General features: G+C 38.8%; 1 protein-coding gene across 1 annotated transcript; it reads left to right on the forward strand.

The window, feature by feature from the left end:
- The first annotated feature begins 21,507 nt into the window (after window positions 1–21,507).
- LOC110887558 (protein phosphatase 1 regulatory subunit INH3) lies at window positions 21,508–21,876 on the forward strand. Its single transcript, XM_022135137.1, has one exon. The coding sequence runs from the start codon at window positions 21,508–21,510 to the stop codon at window positions 21,874–21,876; it is 369 nt and encodes a 122-aa protein (XP_021990829.1).

Genomic DNA, 21,876 nt, shown 5'->3' on the forward strand with positions numbered 1-21,876 from the left:
ATGTATGAAAGTTTTGAACAAACGAGTTAATGGTTTTGAGATAATGAATATCTCAAGAATTTACAGTGATTTAAACGAAAGTGGTTTAATGAATCATGAAACGGGTCAAAAGTGCTAAAAAAGGAATTTCAAGCCAAGAACTTGAAATTTGGATTTTTTAAGTAGTTGAATATCAGGTTTTAACTCCATAAGATGGAGAATTAAATTACAAATGCGTAGGAAAAAGAATCGTGTAAAACGGATAAGTAGTTAAAAAGTTATAGCATTTTGAAGTTGGAATCTAGTTAAATACTAGAGCTGGGCAAAAATGCAGGTTTCAGTAACGAATCTGCTGGAAATTGGTCTTTCTCGCGCCACGCGACGGGTCACAGGGTTTGGGTCGCGATACGCGACAGACATCGCGCCACGCGACAAGCTGAGCAGAGTCTCTCGCGACACGCGAGAGACATAAAAACTGGAAAAATATTTTTGTTATGTTTGTTTGATGCGTAGAACTTGTTTAAACTTATTTTAAGCTATCAAAACTAACTTTTATGTTGGTTTTGAATTTAGGTGAACCTAGTAAGCATCCGGATGAAGATCAAGCTTGGATAAGAACCGAACACATGATCAAACAAGCTTCCGCGTTAATCTAATACGTTTTTGTTTTAAGTGTACTATGTAAAACAATTAGTACTATATTTGAATACTATTGACATGTAAGAATGTTAACTTGGAAAAGTTTTTTGTAAAGTCGCATTTTAGCATAAAATGCGTGTTTTATTATTATAATTTTGATTAATTGAGACAGGTGTTACATATTGGGTCCTTTCACCCAAGTAGTGATGATTATCTCAGTTAGGTTTGTTTACCTAACCGTGAGAAATCAGTAGTGTGCACAATACCCCACTTGCCAGTGATTCAAGATAACCACAACTTAATCCCTGTAACTATAACTTTTGAAATTAATTTAAGTATTGTAAAACATTGTTGATAAAAAGAGAATGACTCACCTTGTTAGCATATAGTCTTGATTAAACAAGCATCTACTTTACAGTTCTGAATCTTCTGATGATTAAGCATCTTGTTTGATTGTAAGTGTATGGTTTGGAGTTTTCTGATAGTTAAACATATGGTTTAACAGAGTGGAATACGTTTTGGTGTAAAACCATATCAAACCTAACGATGGTCACGAGATCAGGACCTTAACGAAATTCACAAAGTATAGTCTTTGTATAGACAGTTCTTTGGCATCCGTTTCAGAATCTTAACGAAATTCACAAAGTATAGTCTTTGTTTAGACAGCGCTTTGGCATCTGTTTCAGAATCTTAACGAAATTCACAAAGTATAGTCTTTGGCATTCGTTTGTTGGTTCCCGAATCGATCGGACAGAATATCGCTTCGGTGATTATTGGTTAGAACACCAACGTATAGAGAGAGAAGAATAGAACAAATGAGCAAAGAAAAATGAATCCTAAGCTTCCTATTTATTGGTAGGAAATATGAAATTTCTAGGAAATTTCATATAGCTTTTCTAGGAAGTTACCTATACATTTTCTAGGAAGCTTCCTACCCATATATATATCTTCTTATACATTCCTTGCACATTCCTTTGATATTATCTATCTCATATATATTTATTTTCATGTATATCTATTTAGGTGTTTAATTTACTTACTTAATTAATCTTACTTAGCTTAATTAATCTCGCTTAGCTTAATTAATCTCGCTTAGCTTAATTAATCTTGCTTAACTGATTAATTTATCATACTTAACTTAATTAATCATACTTAACTGATTAATTAATCTTACTTAGCTGATTAGGTTTAACTTATCTATTAAGGTTTCTTAACCGCTAAGTTATCTTAACTACTAAGTTTACTTAACCACTAAGTTTTCCTTAACTATTAAGTTTACTTAATCGCTAAGTATTCTAGCTTAGTAGTTCCCTGGTTACAAGTTCTAATTTCTAGCTACAATGGAACTTGTATTAGTGTATTACTCAATTCAACTTTAACGATAATCACGAGATCAAAACTCACAACGAATGACAAAGTATAGCCGTATACAGGCAGCACTTAAACATCCATTGGATCAGTTTCAATCAATCGGATATAGTACCGTGTCCGTGATTAGAGTTATTACCCTGATAATGAGCAGAGTTTTGGGTTTTAGAGTATAATACCCGAGCTATTACTTTGCTATAATAGAAGCTAAAAGAAGAAAAGAATTGAGCGACTTTCAACTGAACTCGAACTCCTTATTTATAGGGCTGGAAATGGGGCGTGTCGCGGCCCGCGAGGAAGTCTAGGTCGGCTGAGTCATCAAAGGTTTCGACACGTGTCATGCCATGTGGCCTTGATCGTTATCCGGTAGTTTGCATTGCTGTCGCGGCCCGCATAAGCTTGGCTTAACTCTTACGCGGCCCGCGAGCGAACCAAAAATCTTGTTTTTCTTGATTTCTCCAAGCACGAAGGTATTTCGGGTTCGTTTCTCACACTCGAGTGTATTTAGGAGCGTTTAGGGTTACCTTAAGGGTCCTAGGAGAGTCATCACATATACCATTTGACAAATATTGACTAATAAGCACTTGTCGAGTGTTATGCTTACAGGATAAAGCGGCTTATGAATTAGCGTTGCTATGAATTAGCAAATTTTCGAGACAAGGTATTAAAACGGGTCAATGTATTGATTCGAGCCAGGTACGTATAATTATGTTGTAGTCAAAAGCTAATTTGGTCAATAATTCGTGAGAGTCTTTTGTCGTAAAATAAGAGACTAGAATTGACCAAAAAGCCTTTAACGGGCGAACCGGGTAAACGACGGTTAGAGTTTGTTTAGAAATTTGTTTATTGATTTTGAAACCCTTAGATACATATAAAAAGTATAGGCAAAAACGTTGTGGGGCGAATGTCTAGAAATAGTCAATTGCGAAAAAGGACTAGCCGAAAGGGTAAAATTTGGGATTTGGGGTTCCTTATGTTAAATCCACCACAAAAATAGTCGTGGTGGAAGATAAGTAGTTATTTAACAAGAAAATACGCGGTGCGAAAAGAAAATAGCGAGTTCGATGCTTAGATGCTTAAAAGTCCGCTAAACGGGTCAAAATAGACTAAGAAGTAAATTGTGGTTAAATGCTTAGATAGGTACAAATGAATCGGTGAATGTAAACGCCTACGTAAACTCTAGGATGGGAGCAAAAATGTTAAGGTTTGACAAGCCCGAGATGGGTAAAATGATAGGAATTAGCTATTTTCTTTTTAGAGCATGTAGTGAAATTATAATGCCAAACGGGTCGAATAATCACCTAAAGGATTTATGAGCCAACATTGGATAAATCAGATTTTTATGCAAACCAAGGTGATAAACGGGTCCGTAATTTAATTACGGACGCCTAGGAAAAAGAATCGTGTAAAACGGATGTGTAGATTGAAAGTTATGCACGTTTTCATAAAAAGAATCGGAACTGGGAAAATGCAGCAACGAGCTGCAAACCTTCTGCCCATTTAAGGGAGTCGCGCCACGCGACGACATGGCCTAAGGGCCGTCGTGCGACGCGACGGGGTGCAGGTTTTGCGAAAAATTGTTTGTTGGTTCCGTTTTGATTCGCGAACTTGTTTAGACATGTTATAAACGCTATATGACTAACTCATTTCATGTTTTATGAAATGTAGGTGCTGGCGGAGTTACCGGACGACGATCAAGCTAAGCGATGAACCGAACACACAAAGAACAAAGCTTCCGCGAATAGTTTCATTATCATATTTTAAATGGCGACTCAAGTTTACAAAACGTTGTAACGTTTTATTTAGTATAATGTTTTAATAAACTCATATTTTATGTGTATCATAAATTTTAAATACACTAATATAATAGAAATTTATTTGATAATAGTATAAAATGGACCAAGGGTCTTACAGACACTTTATTATCCTGATTTTAAATTTTATAAATTTCAGGGTGTTACAAGTGCACCCCCCTTAAAAAAGGGTTTCGTCCCCAAAACCTGATTACGTACCGAATAACATAGGGTAGAGTCGTTGCATCTCCTCCTCGGATTCCCATGTGGTATCCGAACCCTTCCGGTGTTCCCATTTGACCTTTACTTGATTGATTTCTTTATTCCTTTAGATTTTCACCTTACGATCCAAAATCGCCATGGGCTTCACCACATAGTTAAGTCTATCATCCACCTCAATGTCATCGTAGTGGATATAGGTTGTTTAATCCGCTAAACATTTCCGAAGATGTGACACATGAAATGTGCTATGAATTCCACTTAATTCTTTCAGTAGTTCAAGGCGGTATGCTACCTTCCCTACTCGTTCGACAATTGTAAACGGCCCAATAAATCATGGGCTTAATTTTCCTCTCTTTCTAAATCGGATAACCCCCTTCCATGGGGATACCTTGAGCATGACCTTGTCGCCAACCTGAAACTCGATCGGTCTTCTCCTTTTATCTGTATACGACTTTTGTCTATCTTGTGCCGCTTTCAAATGTGCTTGAACCACCTCAATCTTTTCATTAGTGGCTCAGACTATATCCTTGTGAGCGAGTTCACGTGGACCCACCTCACCCCAACACACCAGGGTCCGGCACTTCCTACCGTAAAGCATTTCATACGGTGCCATCCCGATACTAGCATGGTAGTTGTTGTTATATAAGAATTCGACCAATGGTAGATAAACTTCCGAACTACCTCCGAAGTCAATAATACATGCCCGTAGCATGTCCTCCAATGTTTGTATTGTTCTTTCACTCTGTCCATCCGTCTGAGGATGGTACGCAGTGCTGATGAACAACTTGGTTCCCATTTGCTCTTGGAAGTCTCGCCAAAAATTTGAAGTGAACCGGGTATCCCTATCGGACACGATGGATACCGGTACTCTGTGGCGTGCCACTATCTCATTAGTGTAAACCTCTGACATCTTTTTTGACGTATAAGTCTCACGTATTGGAATAAAGTGAGCGCTCTTTGTTTATCTATCAACAACTACCCATATTGCATCAAATCCGCGGTTCATCCTCGGTAGTTTGGTTAACAGGTCCATTGTAATATGTTCCCATTTCCAAACTGGAATTTCCAACGGTTGAAGCTTACTGTATGGTTTTTGGTGTTCCGCCTTGACTTGTAGGCATGTCAGGCACTTCTCCACGTATTTCACTACATCTCTTTTCATTCCGGGCCACCAATAGTTTTGTTTCAAGTCGTTATACATCTTGGTCGCTCCCGGATGGATGGAATAACGGGATTTGTGAGCTTCATCTAGTATAAGCTTTTTAACTCCACATGTGTTAGGAACCCAGATTCTGTTGAAACATGTTTTCAAACCGTGATTGCCTTCTTCAAGATCTTTAAATTAGCCGACAATTCTTTCCTTTTTCCAGTTTTCTACCGTCACTGCTTCAACTTGCGCTTCTCGGATTCGTTCTAGTAGGCCCGAGTTCACAATAAGCTGCATTGATTGTACTTGTATCGGGGCATAATCTGTCTTTCGACTTAACGCGTCTGCTACTACATTGGCTTTCCCGGGGTGGTAATATATTTCACAATCGTAATCCTTGACCGTTTCCAACCACCGCCTTTGTCTCATGTTTAATTCCTTCTGATCGAAGAAATATTTCAAACTTTTATGGTCAGTACAGATTGTACATTTTACCCCATACAAATAATGTCTCCATATTTTTAAGGCGAATACCACTGCTGCCAGCTCCAAATCATGAGTCGGGTATTTCTTTTCATGGATCTTCAGTTGCCTCGAGGCGTAGGCTATGACCTTGCCTCGTTGCATTAAAACACATCCGAGCCCTGAATGTGACGCATCCGAGTAAACCACCATGCCATCAACTCCTTCCGGTAACGTTAACACCGGAGCGTGAGTTAACTTTTCTTTGAGCGTTTGGAAGGCTTCCTCTAGTTCGATGCCCCATACAAACTTTTCCTCCTTGCGAGTCAATTTGGTCAATGGTAAAGCAATTTTGGAGAAATCTTTTATGAATCTCCGATAATATCCCGCGAGCCCTAAAAAGCTTCGGATTTCTGAGGGATTCCTTGGAGTGTTCCATTTTGACACGGCTTCTACTTTTGACGGATCCACTAGTACCCCGTCGGCACTAATGATATGCCCGAGAAACTGCACCTCTCGTAACCTGAAAGCGCACTTTGAAAATTTTGCATACAGCTTTTCTCGTCTGAGTGTCTCTAACACTTCTTGCAAATGGTAAACATGCTCAGCTTCATTCTTCGAATACACTAAAATGTCATCGATAAATACAATTACCGACTTATCCAGCATAGGTTTGCAAACCCGGTTCATGAGATCTATGAAAGCCGCGGGTGCGTTAGTCAACCCAAAGGGCATCACGAGGAACTCATAATGCCCGTACCGCGTACGAAAGGCCGTCTTCGGTACATCTTCCTCCTTAACTTTCAATTGGTGATAACCCGATCTGAGATCAATCTTTGAGAACCAACTCGCTCCTTGTAGCTGGTCAAACAAGTCATCAATTCTTGGAAGTGGGTATCGATTTTTCACCATGAGTTAGTTTAACTCTCGGTAGTCGATACACATACGCATACTACCATCCTTCTTTTTCACAAATAGTACTGGTGCGCCCCACGGGGATACACTCGGTCGGATAAACCCTTTGTCGAGCAATTCTTGGATTTGAGACATCAATTCTTATAGCTCCGACGACGCGAGCCGATACAGCGCCTTGGCCACAGGTTTTGCGCTCGGAATCAATTCGATTCTGAACTCTACCTCCTGTTCTGGCGGTATTCCCGGTTAATCTTCCGGGAACACATCTTCATAATCGCATACCACAGGCACGTCTCCGATTTTAAGGAACTCTTTCTCCAATTCATATGCCTTGCATCCATGTTTCATAAGTTTTTGAGCTTCTAGCATTGTGCATACCACCGGGTTACCGCCTTTTTCACCGTATATTGTAACGTGCTTTCCGCTAGGAGATGTCAGTTTTATTTCCTTTCGGAAACATGCCACCTTTACGTGGTATCGGGACAACCAATCCATACCCACGATCACTTGAAATTCTCCCATTGACATTGGGATCAAGTCTATTGTGTATTATTCGTTGTCAATGCTCAATTTACAATTTTCACATACATCACAAACGATAAAACTCTTGTTATTACCTATCTCTACTTCTAAAGGCATAGGTAATTTTGTTAACAAATGAAGGATGTCGAATAAACCCATATGACATAAAGGATTTATTCGCACCCGTATCAAATAATATACGCGTAGGAATCGAGTTTACAGCAAATATACCTGAAACCACTTCGGGTTCAACTTTTGCTTCTGCGGCAGTCAAGTGGAAAGATCTAGCCTTTGCCTTCGGGGCTTCACCTTTCGTGTCTTGCCCATCTTTCTTTCCGACTAGTTCCGAGCACTCCGATTTCTTGTGACCTGGTCGATAACAATTGTAGCAAACCGCCACTTTTTCCGGGCATGACGAAGCCATATGCCCCGTTTTCCGACATATGGGGCAAGGTTTATCCTTGAAGCGACATTCGCCCCTATTACCCTTTCCACATAATTTACAATTTGGCGACCCGCCTTTTACATCTGGTTTCTTCCCCGTTTCATTCATTTGCGCCTTCTTGGTAGGGCTCGGATTGACATTATGAGCCCTCCGTTCACCCCGTTCAACCTGCTTTCTCAATTCGATCTCCCGTTCCCGAGCAACATTTATGATCTCGGTAAGGGTCTCGTTTTTTGAAGGAGTCATAAACTCCCTATACTCGGCGCTCAACATATTGTAATAATAATATATCTTCTGTTCTTCGTTTGTTATCAGTTCATCACAAAACTTCATTTTATCCATAAACATTCCCGTGATCTTGTCTATGGATTCATCCTTGTGCCTAAGTTGCATGAACTCTTCCTTGATTCGATTTATGACCGCCTTGGGACTGTGGTGTTTAAGAAACGACGTCTTAAATTCATCCCATGTCATGCCCTTAGCCGCTTCGTTTCCAATTTCTTTCTTTTTGTTATCCCACTAGTATTTCGCTTGACCCCTTAATTGACCCGTACCATAGGCCACGTAGTCACCTTCGTCACAATGGGTCCTCTCAAATTGTCATGGCCACCGGCCAAGTGTGACCCGGTCTAGAAGCCGCGGGACAGAAAACCCGTGGTAATTGTATTTATTTTGGCAGCGGAAATATTAACAGAATCGTTTAAACTTGAAAATGCCCAATTTATTTTATTTCACACATTTGGGACAAACCCCATAATTTACAGTAAAGGAAGTTTCACAAGGAAATTCCCAGTTTTAGAAAACATATTTATTTATTTTATTGAGCCACTTCTTCAAGCTTGGAGTGCTACACAACACTTTTTCCTAGATCACAGCAGATCACTTGAAACATGTTTAAAAAGATTTTTATCAACGGGAAATACTGGCGAGTCATTCAAGTTGCACAAAACGACACGTTGTTATAATCTACATTATTAAGGGTGATTACAATGTTTTTATCAACCAATTACCCCAAATCGGTATTTGTCACTTGACAGTATTTTGTGACTATGGTCAGATCACCCATTGGCTAACTCGTTGTCCAATGGTGACGGGTATCAAGTAATGTATACAAAACCCAACCTACCGGCAGTAATTGAAAATTACAAAGACTTAATCCCTGTAATTATAACTTTGACAATAAATAGGGTTTTGGAAACAATTTGGTAAAAAGAGAATGACTCACTTTGCAAATTTAATCGGACAGAACCTTGTCTACAGATTTAATCTTGAAACCTAGTTAAATAACAATGCACACGAAACTAGGTCAGTAACTTAATACAACTTTTACGATAAGCTCACGAAATCAAAACCCTCACGATGAATGACAAAGTATAGCCCGGATTCGGGCAGCACTTAAACATCCATCGGATTGGTTTCAATCAATCGGACATTGTATCGTAGCAGTGATCGAGTTATTACCCTGTTATCGCAACATAATTTCGTGCTTGTGTGTGTTTTTGGACTAAACAGAGGATATCTCAGTGTACAAAACGAGTTTAAACGTCGAACCAACATAGCCATGCAAGTGCCAAGGCCCTCTATTTATACTGAAAAGTTGTCCCTGTCGCATGGCGCGACAGGTTGTCGCGTGGCGCGACGGGTGCCCTTCTAGGATAGGGTAGCCTTGTGTATTCCTAGCTTAGATGAGTCAGTCGTTCGATGAAATTCGCATTTGACAACAAACTGTGAGGATAATACCAATTAGGGAATACCCCCCCCCCCCTGAGTTTTAGGGGGCCCTGATCCTAGTTCCGATTGTTCTGAAAATTTTAGGGGTCATGTCATATTACTTGGGGGTCTCAATTTAGGTTTCCTATTGGACAAAATAAAATAAGAAATACTACTTTTAATGAGAGTTGTTACATCCTCCCCACCTCATTAAAATCTCGTCCTCGATATTTACTGGAACAAGTAGGGATACTTTCGTTTCATCTCTGATTCCAGTTCCCAAGTGTACTCAGGTCCTCTCTTTGAATTCCACTTGACTTTGACCAGTACAAGTCTTTTGTGCTTGAGAAACTTGAGCTTTCTGTCTTCTATCTGCAGTGGTTTCTCCACAAATTTTAACTTCTCATTTACCTCTATATCTTGAAGAGGTACTACCAGGGATTCGTCAGATAGACATTTCTTGAGGTTAGATACATGAAACACATCATGTACCCCAGCTAATTCTTCTGGTAGTTGTAAGCGTTAGGAAACTGGTCCTATTCGCTGGATTACTGGGAATGGTCCTACGTATCTTGGACTTAACTTTCCCTTTTTACCGAACCGAACTACTCCTTTCCAAGGAGAAACTTTTAAGAGTACCTTGTCTCCAACTTGAAATTCTAGCGGTTTGCGTCGATTGTCTGCATAACTCTTCTGGTGATCTCAAGCTGTTTTCAGTCTTTCCTTGATTTGAGTGATCTTGTCGGTAGTTTCTTGTACAATTTCGGGAACTGATAATTGGCTTTCTCCTATTTTAGCCCAACAAACAGGAGTTCTACACTTTCGTCCATACACTGCTTTAAACGGGGCAGCTTCAATGCTTGCATGGTAACTATTGTTATAGGAGAATTCAATCAAGGGAAAGTGGTCAGCCCAGTTTCCACCAAAATCTATTACACATGCCCTAAGCATGTCCTCTAGGGTTTGAATCGTCCTTTCACTTTGTCCGTCTGTTTGGGGATGGTATGTAGTACTTAAATTCAATCGTGTCCCCATTGCTTCTTGGAAACTTGTCCAAAAATGTGAAGTGAAACGACTATCTCTATCCGATACAATAGAGAGTGGAACTCCATGTAAGGATACTACCTCGTCTACGTATAACTTGGCTAATTTTTCCATACTAAAAGTTTCCTTCATGGGTAGGAAATGAGCTGATTTGGTTAATCGATCCACAATTACCCAAATCGCATCATTACCCTTTCTGGTTTTGGGCAAGTTAGTAACAAAATCCATGGTTATTAGTTCCCATTTCCAAACAAGCATTTCTAATTGTTGTAGTAACCCTGAAGGTTTCTGGTGTTCTGCCTTAACTTGTGAACAAGTTAGACACTTAGATACATATCTAGCTATGTCCTTTTTCATTCCTATCCACCAGAATTATTCCTTAAATCTTGGTACATTTTATTATTTCCAGGGTGCATGGTATATCTAGATTTATGGGCTTCCTCTAAAATCTTATTTCTTAATTATCCTTGCTTAGGTACCCAAATCCTTCTTTTGTGGAATCTCCAAATTCCATCAGTTACTTGCTCTAGTTCCTTTATTCTTCCTTTCATTCCTTCAGCATCATCCTTGATTGCTGTCTCCTGCATATTCTTCAGTTGTTCCATTAAGTCTAAGTGTAAACTTATTCTAAGAGCACGAAATCACTTTTGCTTTTCATGATACTTGCGAACTTAAGGCATCTGCAACCACGTTTGCTTTTCCTTCGTGATATTGAATATCACAGTCGTAGTCACTTAGAATTTCCATCCATCTTCTTTGCCTCATGTTTTACTCATTTTGCCCAAATATGTACCTTAAACTCTTATGATCCGTATAAACAGTAAATTTACTTCCATACAGATAGTGTCTCCAAATCTTAAGTGCAAAAATTATGGCTCCTAATTCTAAATCATGTGTCGTATAATTTTCCTCGTGCTTTTTCAATTGTCTTGATGCATATACAATTACCTTTTTTGCATTGCATTAACACACATCCTAATCCCAACTTAGAGGCATCACAATAAACTTCAAAATCTTATGTCCCTTCTGGTAAGGCAAGGATTGGGGTATTTGTTAACCTTTGCTTTAAAATTCTAAAAGCCTCTTCCTGCCTAGGTCCCCATTCAAACTTAACTGATTTACAGGTTAGCTTAGTTAATGGTACAGCTATCTTAGAAAAATCTTTAATGAATCGTCTATAGTATCCAGCTAATCCTAGAAAACTTATAACTTCCATAGCTGATTGTGGGACCTTCCATTTAGTGATCGCTTCTATCTTGGAGGGATCTACGTGAATACCTTCGTGATTCACCATGTGTCCTAAAAATTGTACCTCCTGTAACCAAAATTCACATTTCGAGAATTTGGCATAAAGCTTCTCTTTTCTTAACAAAGTTAAGAGTGCATGGAAATGCTTACAATGCTCGTCCTGACTTTTGGAATAAATAAGTATATCGTCAATGAAGACAATTACGAATTTATCCAAATATGGTTTACAGATCCTATTCATCATATCTATAAATGCTGCCGGAGCATTTGTTAGTCCAAAACGCATAACTGTATACTTGTAGTGACCATACCTAGTTCTGAAAGCGGTTTTAGGTATGTCTTCTTCTTGTACTTTCAACTGATGATATCCGGAGCATAAATCTATCTTAGAAAAATATCTAGCCCCCTGAAGTTGATCGAAAAGATCATCAATCCTAGGCAATGGGTATTGATTCATAATTGTAACCTTATTCAATTCCCTATAATCGATACACATTCGCATCGAACCATCTTTCTTCTTTACGAACAACACTGGTGCTCCCCAAGGGGATGAACTAGGTTGTATGAATCCTTTACTGAGCAATTCATCTAATTGCTTTTTCAATTCTAACATTTCGGTGGGTGCTAATCGGTAAGGTGCTTTAGCTATCGGTGTAGTTCCAGGAATTAGATGAATTCTAAATTCTACTTCCCTATCTAGTGGTAATCCTGGTAGTTCTTCTGGGAATATATCTACGTATTCTGATACTACAGGAATTTCTTTAAGTTCCTTACCCTTAGTGCTCATGATTACTGAAATCATATACACTATTCCTTGCTTTCGTTCATAACTAGCAACTTTCATTACAGAAATGAACTTCATTGGTTTACGTGGCTTATCTCCTGTAACCCTGATTATCTCTCCTGTTGGTGTAAGAATTTCTATGGAATTCTTATCACAAAGGATTCGAGCATGGTTGGCTACTAACCAATCCATTCCAAATACAACATCGAATCCAGCTAAATTCATGGGTAATAGGTTTGCAGAAAATTTATGACCTGAAAGTTCTGTATTTTCTTTTTGCAAAACCATATCTATGTTAACATAGTTCTCGTCTGCTGTTTTTACTGTATAAATCTGCCTAAGTTTGGTTAAGGGTAGCTTAAGAGCTTGGCAGAAAGAAGTATTTATAAAACTTTGGTTTGCACCAGAGTCGAATAATATTTTCGCATAAACGTTATGTACTGATGGGTGTCAAGTGTTATATATATTAGGTGTATATTTTAAGCCCCTTTAACACTTTTTAGTCAAGTTTTAAATTTATAAAACACGATATTTACTAACACTAGACACTCATATGGGCAAGTGCACCCATCGTGAGCGTAGTATAGTGTTGGTAAGATACCGAGGTCGTCCAAGGACACAAGAGCTTTTAGTACCGGTTTATCCTCAACGTCTAATCAAATCAAAAAGTTTAGAAAATGTTTTAAGCTAAGAAAAATAAAAACTAACTAAAAATGCTGAAAATAAAAATAAAAGAAAAACAGATAGACAAGATGAATCACTTGGTTCCGACTCGTGTATAGTGTAACCTTTGATTATTTCCGCACTTTTGCACTTATTTAAGAGATTATCTTAGTTATTGTAGTAGGCCCCTCTTTTGAATGCGACGTTACCCTCAACCCAGTAGTTTGAGTCAGCAAGGATACAATCCTATAGGGTCGGATTATTGAAAGATAATTAATTAAGTTATTAATGCAAATTATGGTAGGCCCCTCTTTTGGAGGTGACGTTACCCTCGACTAAGTAGTCTGAGTCAGCAGGGATACAGTCCTAAATAGCCGGGTTATAGTATTAACAGTAGTTAACTTATGAGGGGATCAAAGAGTTTGGACCCCCGCCATCCAATACCGTTAAGTATTGAAGGAGGTCCTACTAAATTTGACCCAGGTCCATTGCAGAACCTCTAAACACTAAACAATGGCAAGACCTTTACCAAACCGTTCCCTTAACCCCCGACCAGGTAGCCAACATACCTCCATATAGACCGTGGAGATATGAATGGTGAAAATCTTTTATTTTATATAGACAGTAAAATAATGTCAAGACACCACGGACAAACGATAAGGAAAGATCACCTTCAACATAAGAAACTAGTTATTAAAGTCATTAATACAAAACCAAGTAAAAAGTGCGAAAAGATTAGAAATAAAAAGTATTACACTAGACACTTGTCTTCACCAAGTGATGTAAGAGACTTAGGCAAACATGGCCTTGATTGTCAAGAACTCTTACGATCAATCTTGGATCCCGAGATGACTCACACACTCTATGATGGACAATGGATGATGGTGGTGGATGATGGTGTTATGGTGGTGGTGGGTGGTGGGTGAAGTGTGAGAGAGGTGGTGTGCCAAGGGATGGTTTGAGCTTGAGCCAAACACTCCTATTTATAGGCTGAACAGAAGCCTGGACACGGCCCCGTGTCCGCTGGACACGGCCCCATGTCCACCCTTCTTCTCTTTCTTCATTAATTGCTCTTGTCTGCATTAGTTGACCACGGCCCCGTGTCCGCTGGGCACGACCCCGTGTGCAGAAGCGTATCTGTACTATTAAGATTTGCTCAGATTATGCGAATCTATGAGTTGACCACGGCCCCGTGTCCGCTGGGCACGCCCCCGTGGTAGGTGATAGAAGCTTCTACAACTTTGTCTTTTCTTCAGACACTTGAGCACGCCCTGTGTTCAGCTGGGCACAGCTCCATGCGCAGCTGGGCACGGCCCCATGCTCAGCTTTCTTCTTGTTTTTGCTTTGGGAGATGCTGTCGAGGAGTCGGGCATGCCACGTTTCTTCCTTTTCTTTGTATTTATGTTGGTTTTGGCTGTATATTTGTTCCTTTTGTTCGTTTAAGCTCATTTGATCCTGAAAATACAAAAGGAAGACAAAAGCACACTTTTTCCAACATTAGTACTAAAAAAGGTTTAGTTTTATGCCTCATCTGATGTAATTTATATGTTGCATTTTACACACATCATGTACCAGAAACGTACCAGCTATTACATCTGGAATCAGTTCGGCTTCCTGCGTGGTCAGTTGGAAGGCTGTTGCATTCTTCTTATTAGTTCCTTCAGCAGGTTTGGCTATGTTATCCGCTGGTTTGACCAATTTAGGGCATTCTGGTCTGAAATGCCCAGCTTCTCCACAGTTGTAGCAGATCTTTGTTTTCTTTTTACATTCCTCTTTCCGATGTCCTGGAATTTTGCAGAAATTGCAATTTTCTCTACATTTTCCAAAATGCTTCTTTTTGCAATTCCCGCAAAATGGCGGGCTGGAAGAGGACCCAGTTCCCTTTCTCTTGAAGTTAATATTATTACCCACACGAAATCCTTGGGTAATCTTTTGGGCTAACTCCTTTTTCCTGTTTTCTTCCCGCGTACGTACCAGCCCGTCGGTCAAAGTATTAGCTAACTCCACCGCGTCGTCGATTGTGCGGGGTCTTGCAGCCTTGACGATATCACGAATCTCACTAATTAAACCCCAAATATAGCGAGAGATAAGTACAGGTTCTGGCGAGGCGAGAGTGGGCACGATTCTGGCATATTCGAAGAATTTCGAAGTATACCCTCGACAATCAACATCCACCATTCGATGGCTTAGGAATTTATTCGCCATTTGCTCTTTTTCATATTCAGGGCAGAATTTCCTTTCCACCAAATGCTTAAACTCTTCCCAATTCATGGCATAGGCCATGTCACTTCCCTTGGCTTGTAATACCGTATTCCACCATTCTAATGCTTCTTCCTTGAAAAGGTGAGAAGCATACACAACCTTATCTTCCTCGGCACATTTACTTATTTTGATGACTGCCTCAGTTTTCTCCAACCAACGTAGCGCTGCAGTTGCCACTTCATTGCCTGCAAATTCGACAGGTTTACAGGCAAGAAATTCCTTATAAGTGCAACCAGGCGTTGCAGCTTTCATTTTCTTATGAAATGGGGCTTGCATTACGTCATTATCATTATTATTAATGTTGCCGCCTCCATTTACACTATTACTGAAATTGTCGTCGTGAGTTCGTTTACTGGGAGTAGTTGGTTTAGGTTCAACTGGATTTCGAGCAGCAGCAAGGATTGCTGGGATAGCATTGGCTATTCCCTGAGCAACGATGTTTTCTATATCTTGCCTATTAAGAAGGTGATCCTCATTGTTTTGCTCAGATTGGTTAACTTCATTAACTGGTTCATTAACAACGGGTTCCATCTGATAATGAACAATATATATATATAGGGGAATGATGTATAGAAAACCCACTTTAATTTAGAAAACCCGGGAAACTCAAAGCTCCCGATGTTTTTTTTTGAAAAAATTTATACATGTTTTTAAGGGTTTTGGGGCAAAAAAAAATCAAAAAAGCGCCGAGTAGATATTTAAAAAAAATAAACAAGTTTTAGTGTAACATGTGTTACATTCATCTGACATATTTGTAACACGTGTTACACCAAAACTTGTTTATTTTTTTTTAAATATCTACTCGGCGTTTTTTTGATTTTTTTTGCCCAAAACCCTTAAAAACATGTATATAACATGTGTAAATTTAAAAAAAATATGGAGGTTAGAGTTTTCCAAGTTTTCTAAATAAAAGTGGGTTTTCTATAGATACTTACATATTATATATATATATATATATATATATATATATATATATATAAGTTATTGGCATAAACAAATATCAATCAAACATAATAAAGCAATCTCACATAATCACGTCAACACATATAGCCAAAATTGTCGACTTTGCGACGTTGATATTTTTATATATTAGCAGGCATCCGTACACACTGGTTATCTTACAAAGTTTTATTTTAACTTATTTTACATGATTACATTATTATTATTATTTTATTATTATTAAACACATAACCACACCACCATGCAACCACAACCAACTGGTGTCTCAGAAACGACGCTCCCTCTCGTCGTATTTCCACGAGATCTGTTCTCCTACTTCCCGGATTCGATTCCCTGCGTCCACCAGTTCCTCGCCGTAATGACGGAGTTCAGCCAAGTTCTCAGTGCTCATAGGTGGGTTTGGTGCAGGCTCAGGGTCAAACTTGGGGAAGAAGGTGTTAGGGTTATTCAAGAGATTTTGAAATTGCCAGTCAGTGGTCCACCATTCTTCCAGCTCTCCTTGTAGAGGCTGAGGGTTGACAATGGGATATGGGATAGCAGGCTCTAAATTCACTGGAAGTAGTACTTCAGCTAGGTAATTGAAGAGGTTTTCATCAGCAGGTCCGATGAGATCGCTAAGTGCCAGTTTACGATCCAGCTCCTCCCATGATGGCATTTCCTGGGCTTGCCCGGAACTTTCCCCGATTTCTTTTCCTTTTCCTTTATCCTTCGGATCCTCAGTCTTTATAACTTTCTATACCGCTGGTTTCTTTCTATGCACACGCCTCCAGCCTACGAGTCTTCTTCTCTTTTTCGGTTTTGGTTTCTCCTGAGGTTGGGCTTGGAATACCATTGGCTCCTTAGTATCAGCCTGGTAGCCAGTGAAGGTACCGGTGGTATCCATATATGTGGTATGGATAGTAAAGTTTTGAAGTGCTTCGGATAGTTCATTCATGCTGTTAGCATACATGAAGAAACACACAAAATTCTAAGTTAAAATTTTGTAAATAAAATTTTAATAGAATCACAGAATGGCAATCAGAAAAAATTAAGTATTTCTAGATACTTAATTGGCTTAAATAAGTGGCTCTCATACCACCTTTTTCTGTCACGGCCCCCGGCCCGGTGTGACCAGGTCCAGAAGCCGCGGGACAGAAAACCCGTGGTAATTGTATTTAATTTGGCAGCGGAAGTACTAACAGGATCGTTTAAACTTGAAAATGCCCAATTTATTTTATTTCACACATTTGGGACAAACCCCATAATTTACAGTAAAGGAAGTTTCACAAGGAAATTGTCGGTTTTACAAAACATATTTATTTATTTTATTGAGCCACTTCTTCAAGCTTGGAGTGCTACACGGCACTTTTTCCTAGAACACAGCAGATCACCTGAAACATGTTTAAAAAGATTTTAATCAGCGGGAAATACTAGCGAGTCATTCAAGATGCACAAAACGACACATTGTTATAATCTACAGTATTAAGGGTGATTACAATGTTTTTATCAACCAATTACCCCAAATCGGTATTTGTCACTTGACAATATTTTGTGGCTATGGTCAGATCACCTATTGGCTAACCCGTTGTCCAATGGTGACGGGTATCAAGTAATGTATACAAAACCTCACATACCGGAAGTAATTGAAGATTACAAAGCCTTAATCCCTGTAATTATAACTTTGACAATAAATAGGGTTTTGGAAACAATTTGGTAAAAAGAGAATGACTCACTTTGCAAATTTAATCGGACAGAACCTTGTCTACAGATTTAGTCTTGAAACCTAGTTAAATAACAATGCACACGAAACTAGGTTAGTAACTTAATACAACTTTTATGAAAAGCTCACGAAATCAAAACCCTCACGACGAATGACAAAGTATAGCCCGGATTTGGGCAGCACTTAAACATCCATCGGATTGGTTTCAATCAATCGGACATTGTATCGTAGCAGTGATCGAGCTATTACCCTGTTATCGCAGCAGAATTTCGTGCTTATGTGTGCTTTTGGACTAAACAGAGGATATCTCAGTGTACAAAACGAGTTTAAACATCAAACTAACACAGCCATGCAAGTGCCAAGGCCCTTTATTTATACTGAAAAGTTATCCCTGTCGCGTGGCGCGACAGGTTGTCACGTAGCGCGACGGGTGCCCTTCTAGGATAGGGTAGCCTTGTGTATTCCTAGCTTAGATGAGTCAGTCGTTCGACGAATTTCACATTTGACAACAAACTGTGAGGATAATACCAATTAGGGAATAACACCCCTGAGTTTTAGGGGGCCCTTATCCTAGTTCCGATTGTTCTGAAAATTTTAGGGGTCATGCCATATTACTTGGGGGTCTCAATTAGGGTTTCCTATTGGACAAAATAAAATAAGAAATAGTAATTTTAACGAGAATTGTTACACAAATACCCCCTCGATATCACTTAGCCATCTCTGGCACACTATTGGGTCTACCTCCCCATTATAAACTGGCGGTTTGCACGCCATGAACTCCTTGTATGTACAAGGCTTTCGTCCTCTAGACTTTTCCTTTGCTAGATTGACATTATCTTCCAATTTCTTGGTTCTTTCCTCAACCACTGATAGTACTGTGTTCTGGATCTTATCGATGAAACCAGACAAACTATTTTCGATCGCCTTTCCAACCTCCTCGGCAATCACTTATCTTGTTGGCTCGGTGACTCTCGGCACCGCATCATTGTTACTTTCATCCGCCATCTTTAATACTGAAATGTTTAAATTGACCTTTAAACATTTCATTTATAACATATGATTTACTTGTCTTGGTTTAATCAAGTTCATAACTTGATTCAACCGTTCTTGTTTCATGCATTTCTTGTGTTTGAGTGAACTTACACACTCTTTTCATGCATATTTGTTCATGTTTCATTTCTAAATTCTCTAAATCTACTTAAACAATTAACTCTTACCGGATGCTTGATCAAGCTTGAACCGAACACACTTTATTGACAACCCTTAGCTCTGATTACCAACTTGTAAGACCCTACTTAATATAACTAGTTTAGTGATACAAAAACTTGCATTTAGTACAAGTATTTAGGAGTTTACAAAACTTTCAAGGTTTTAAAACCTTACAAGGTCATAATATTCAAGTCATCATACAACTAGTTAACCTTTAAAACGTAGTTTCAAGCGTTTACATATTTGTAAAACAAAATAGACAAAATGCGGAAGCTTCATTTAGTGCGTTCGGTTCTTGATGTATGCTTGATCGCCATCCGGGTTCGAACCATCTTCACCTACGGTCAAAACCATTAAAATTATTTGTTTGACACTTTAAATATCAAGTATAAGCAAGTTCCATATTCAAACAAGTAAAAAACAAACAAAATTCAAGAACTGGGTAGATCGCGCCGCGCGACGGACTTCGGGAACGGCCGTCGCGTGACGCCAGCACCGTCGCGTCGAGCGACGGTTATTGGTTCTCCCCGTGGCGCGGCGCCAGCATGTTATTTCGACAGAAAGTTGTTATTTGGAGCTGCTAATTTCGCCCAGCACCACTTATCTCGATTCCAAACTTTAAATTGGCATAATTTTTTACTCGAGCGTCCGTTTTAGTCGATTCTTTTACCTACGCGACCGTAATTTAATTACGGACGCGTTTATCAACACGTTTTACATAAAATATCATTTTAAAAACAGTTGTCTTTTAATTTGTCTCTTTTTTATTTGACCCATTTGTTTACAAGTTTCATGACATGTATTGTTGTCATCACAAACTTTAGGCCAATGCACTCGTTTCTGCGTTTACCAAATATGAGCTTTTGCTCCCCTCCCGAGGGTTGCTTATGCAATAATCATCATGCTTATTTCCAAGAATTTAACCATGCCTTTCGGAATCATTTGACAAGCGAATGTTCCGAACTATAATCCCTTTACATGGGCTCATGCTTTTGCAACGGATTTGCGTATAACCAATCACAAGTGATGGTTATTAATTTCTATGTTTGTAACTCAACTTGCTTTGACCCGTTTGGATGCCTAATGGGTGTCTCCATTGCTAGACACATCCAAACTCTATTTCTAACTCATGTTTTGAACCGTTTTACTTGTCTAAGGAACTTTGTTACTCCCGTGACTTAACGGTTTTCCTTGTTTACCAAATTTTAATATAACAAAATAAGACTAACAATTAAACATAATGTAGCGAACAATAAGTCGCGTACCTTTAGAGCACACCCTTTAACCGCGTACCACCTCCGGCTTGTCCGCTTGACGGTCCGGATTCTTTACCTAAAGAGTTCTATTCATAACCAATTTAGAACCCTTTCTACAACCATTTATCATGATTCATTATGATATCGCAAATCTGCGTTTTTGTCCGATTATTAATATTTTAATCCTCACTTAGGCGTTTCAACAAACACCTAGCGGGTCAGATTCTTACATAATCATTACGGAGTACTTGATATGTTATTTTCATCTACATTTACTTCGATTAGGTGATATGCACTAAATTTCAACATCAATAATACCGAATTTAACACATGAATTCAGTTTTCACTAGAATAGTATTCACAATCCTAGTGTTTATCTAGTCTCTACAAAATCAATAATCACCTACAATGGTGATTAAAATCTCTAGAATTATCACACTAAATTTTAACAAGAATTCATCTAGGGTTTTATCCCTAAACATCATGTTACTTCTAATTTCATCCATGCATCAAGTAATCAAGCTGGATTTTCGTTTTTCACATTTAATCTAGAATTCAAGATGCAACAAAATACCACAATTTTGCAAACCTTTTGATCCCTGCAACGAGGTGATCACTAATTCATGTTTGAAACTTGATTTAGAGCAGATTAGAGGCTTCAATTTATGAATTTTGTGAGAATTTTAGGGTTTGAAGGAAACCCCCTGGTCGCCCTCTTCTTCTGATCGATCCCAGCACACCCACATGTGTGTGTTTGGTGAGTTATTTCATATTTGATCATTAAGGTTTTAGTTTTTATTAATTTGGTCCCTCAACTTTTGTCTAACTTATAGTTTAGGCATTTCAACCTTAATAATAGTAACTTCAAGACTCTTAACTAACTGTGTTATAAATTCCTAGTTAGTTTGTTCTTGTTTATTTAACACTTTATTATCCTGATTTTAAATTTTATAAATTTCAGGGTGTTACAGGGTAGAACAGTCATTTCCCCACCCCACTTGTGTTTCCCCCTTTTAAAATAAATGAAAAAGTTATCCAAACATTTTACTCTAAAATAAATGAAAAAGTTAGCTTAAATAAAAATCTCCAATAGACATCAAACTAGAATCTTCGATAACGTATTGGAAGATTGAATTTTTCCCCAAAATATCAAACCCTAAAACTTTCAAAGAAGACGAAAATGACGAGACATGCAAGACAATCATCATCCACAACCACCACCACCACCACCACCATAACCCTCGAAAACCCCGTTCCATCGCAGACAACAACCTTAACGATAACGCTCAATCCACGGAAGAAGAAGGTGACGTGGAAAGAAGGCACTGTCGATAACGAATTTCTTCAAAAAAAGAGCTCCAGAAAATGTTGCATCTTCCACAAACAAAAACCCTTCGATGAAGATTCTAGCGATGATGAAGACTGTCATGATCTTGTTGCGGATTCAAGGAGGATGACGGAGCATCCACGAGTTAGGATGTTTTCATGTTTTTGCGTTGTATTTTCTGGATTTAAAAGTGATGAATTGGGGATGTTATTAGGGTTTTAA

Source organism: Helianthus annuus, chromosome 14, assembly GCF_002127325.2.
Source record: "Helianthus annuus cultivar XRQ/B chromosome 14, HanXRQr2.0-SUNRISE, whole genome shotgun sequence".
In the NCBI taxonomy this organism is placed as follows: domain Eukaryota; kingdom Viridiplantae; phylum Streptophyta; class Magnoliopsida; order Asterales; family Asteraceae; genus Helianthus; species Helianthus annuus.

Excerpts from the sequence above, each read along its gene's own strand:
- LOC110887558 (XM_022135137.1), top strand. The coding sequence starts at position 21,508 with ATGACGAGACATGCAAGACAATCATCATCCACAACCACCACCACCACC.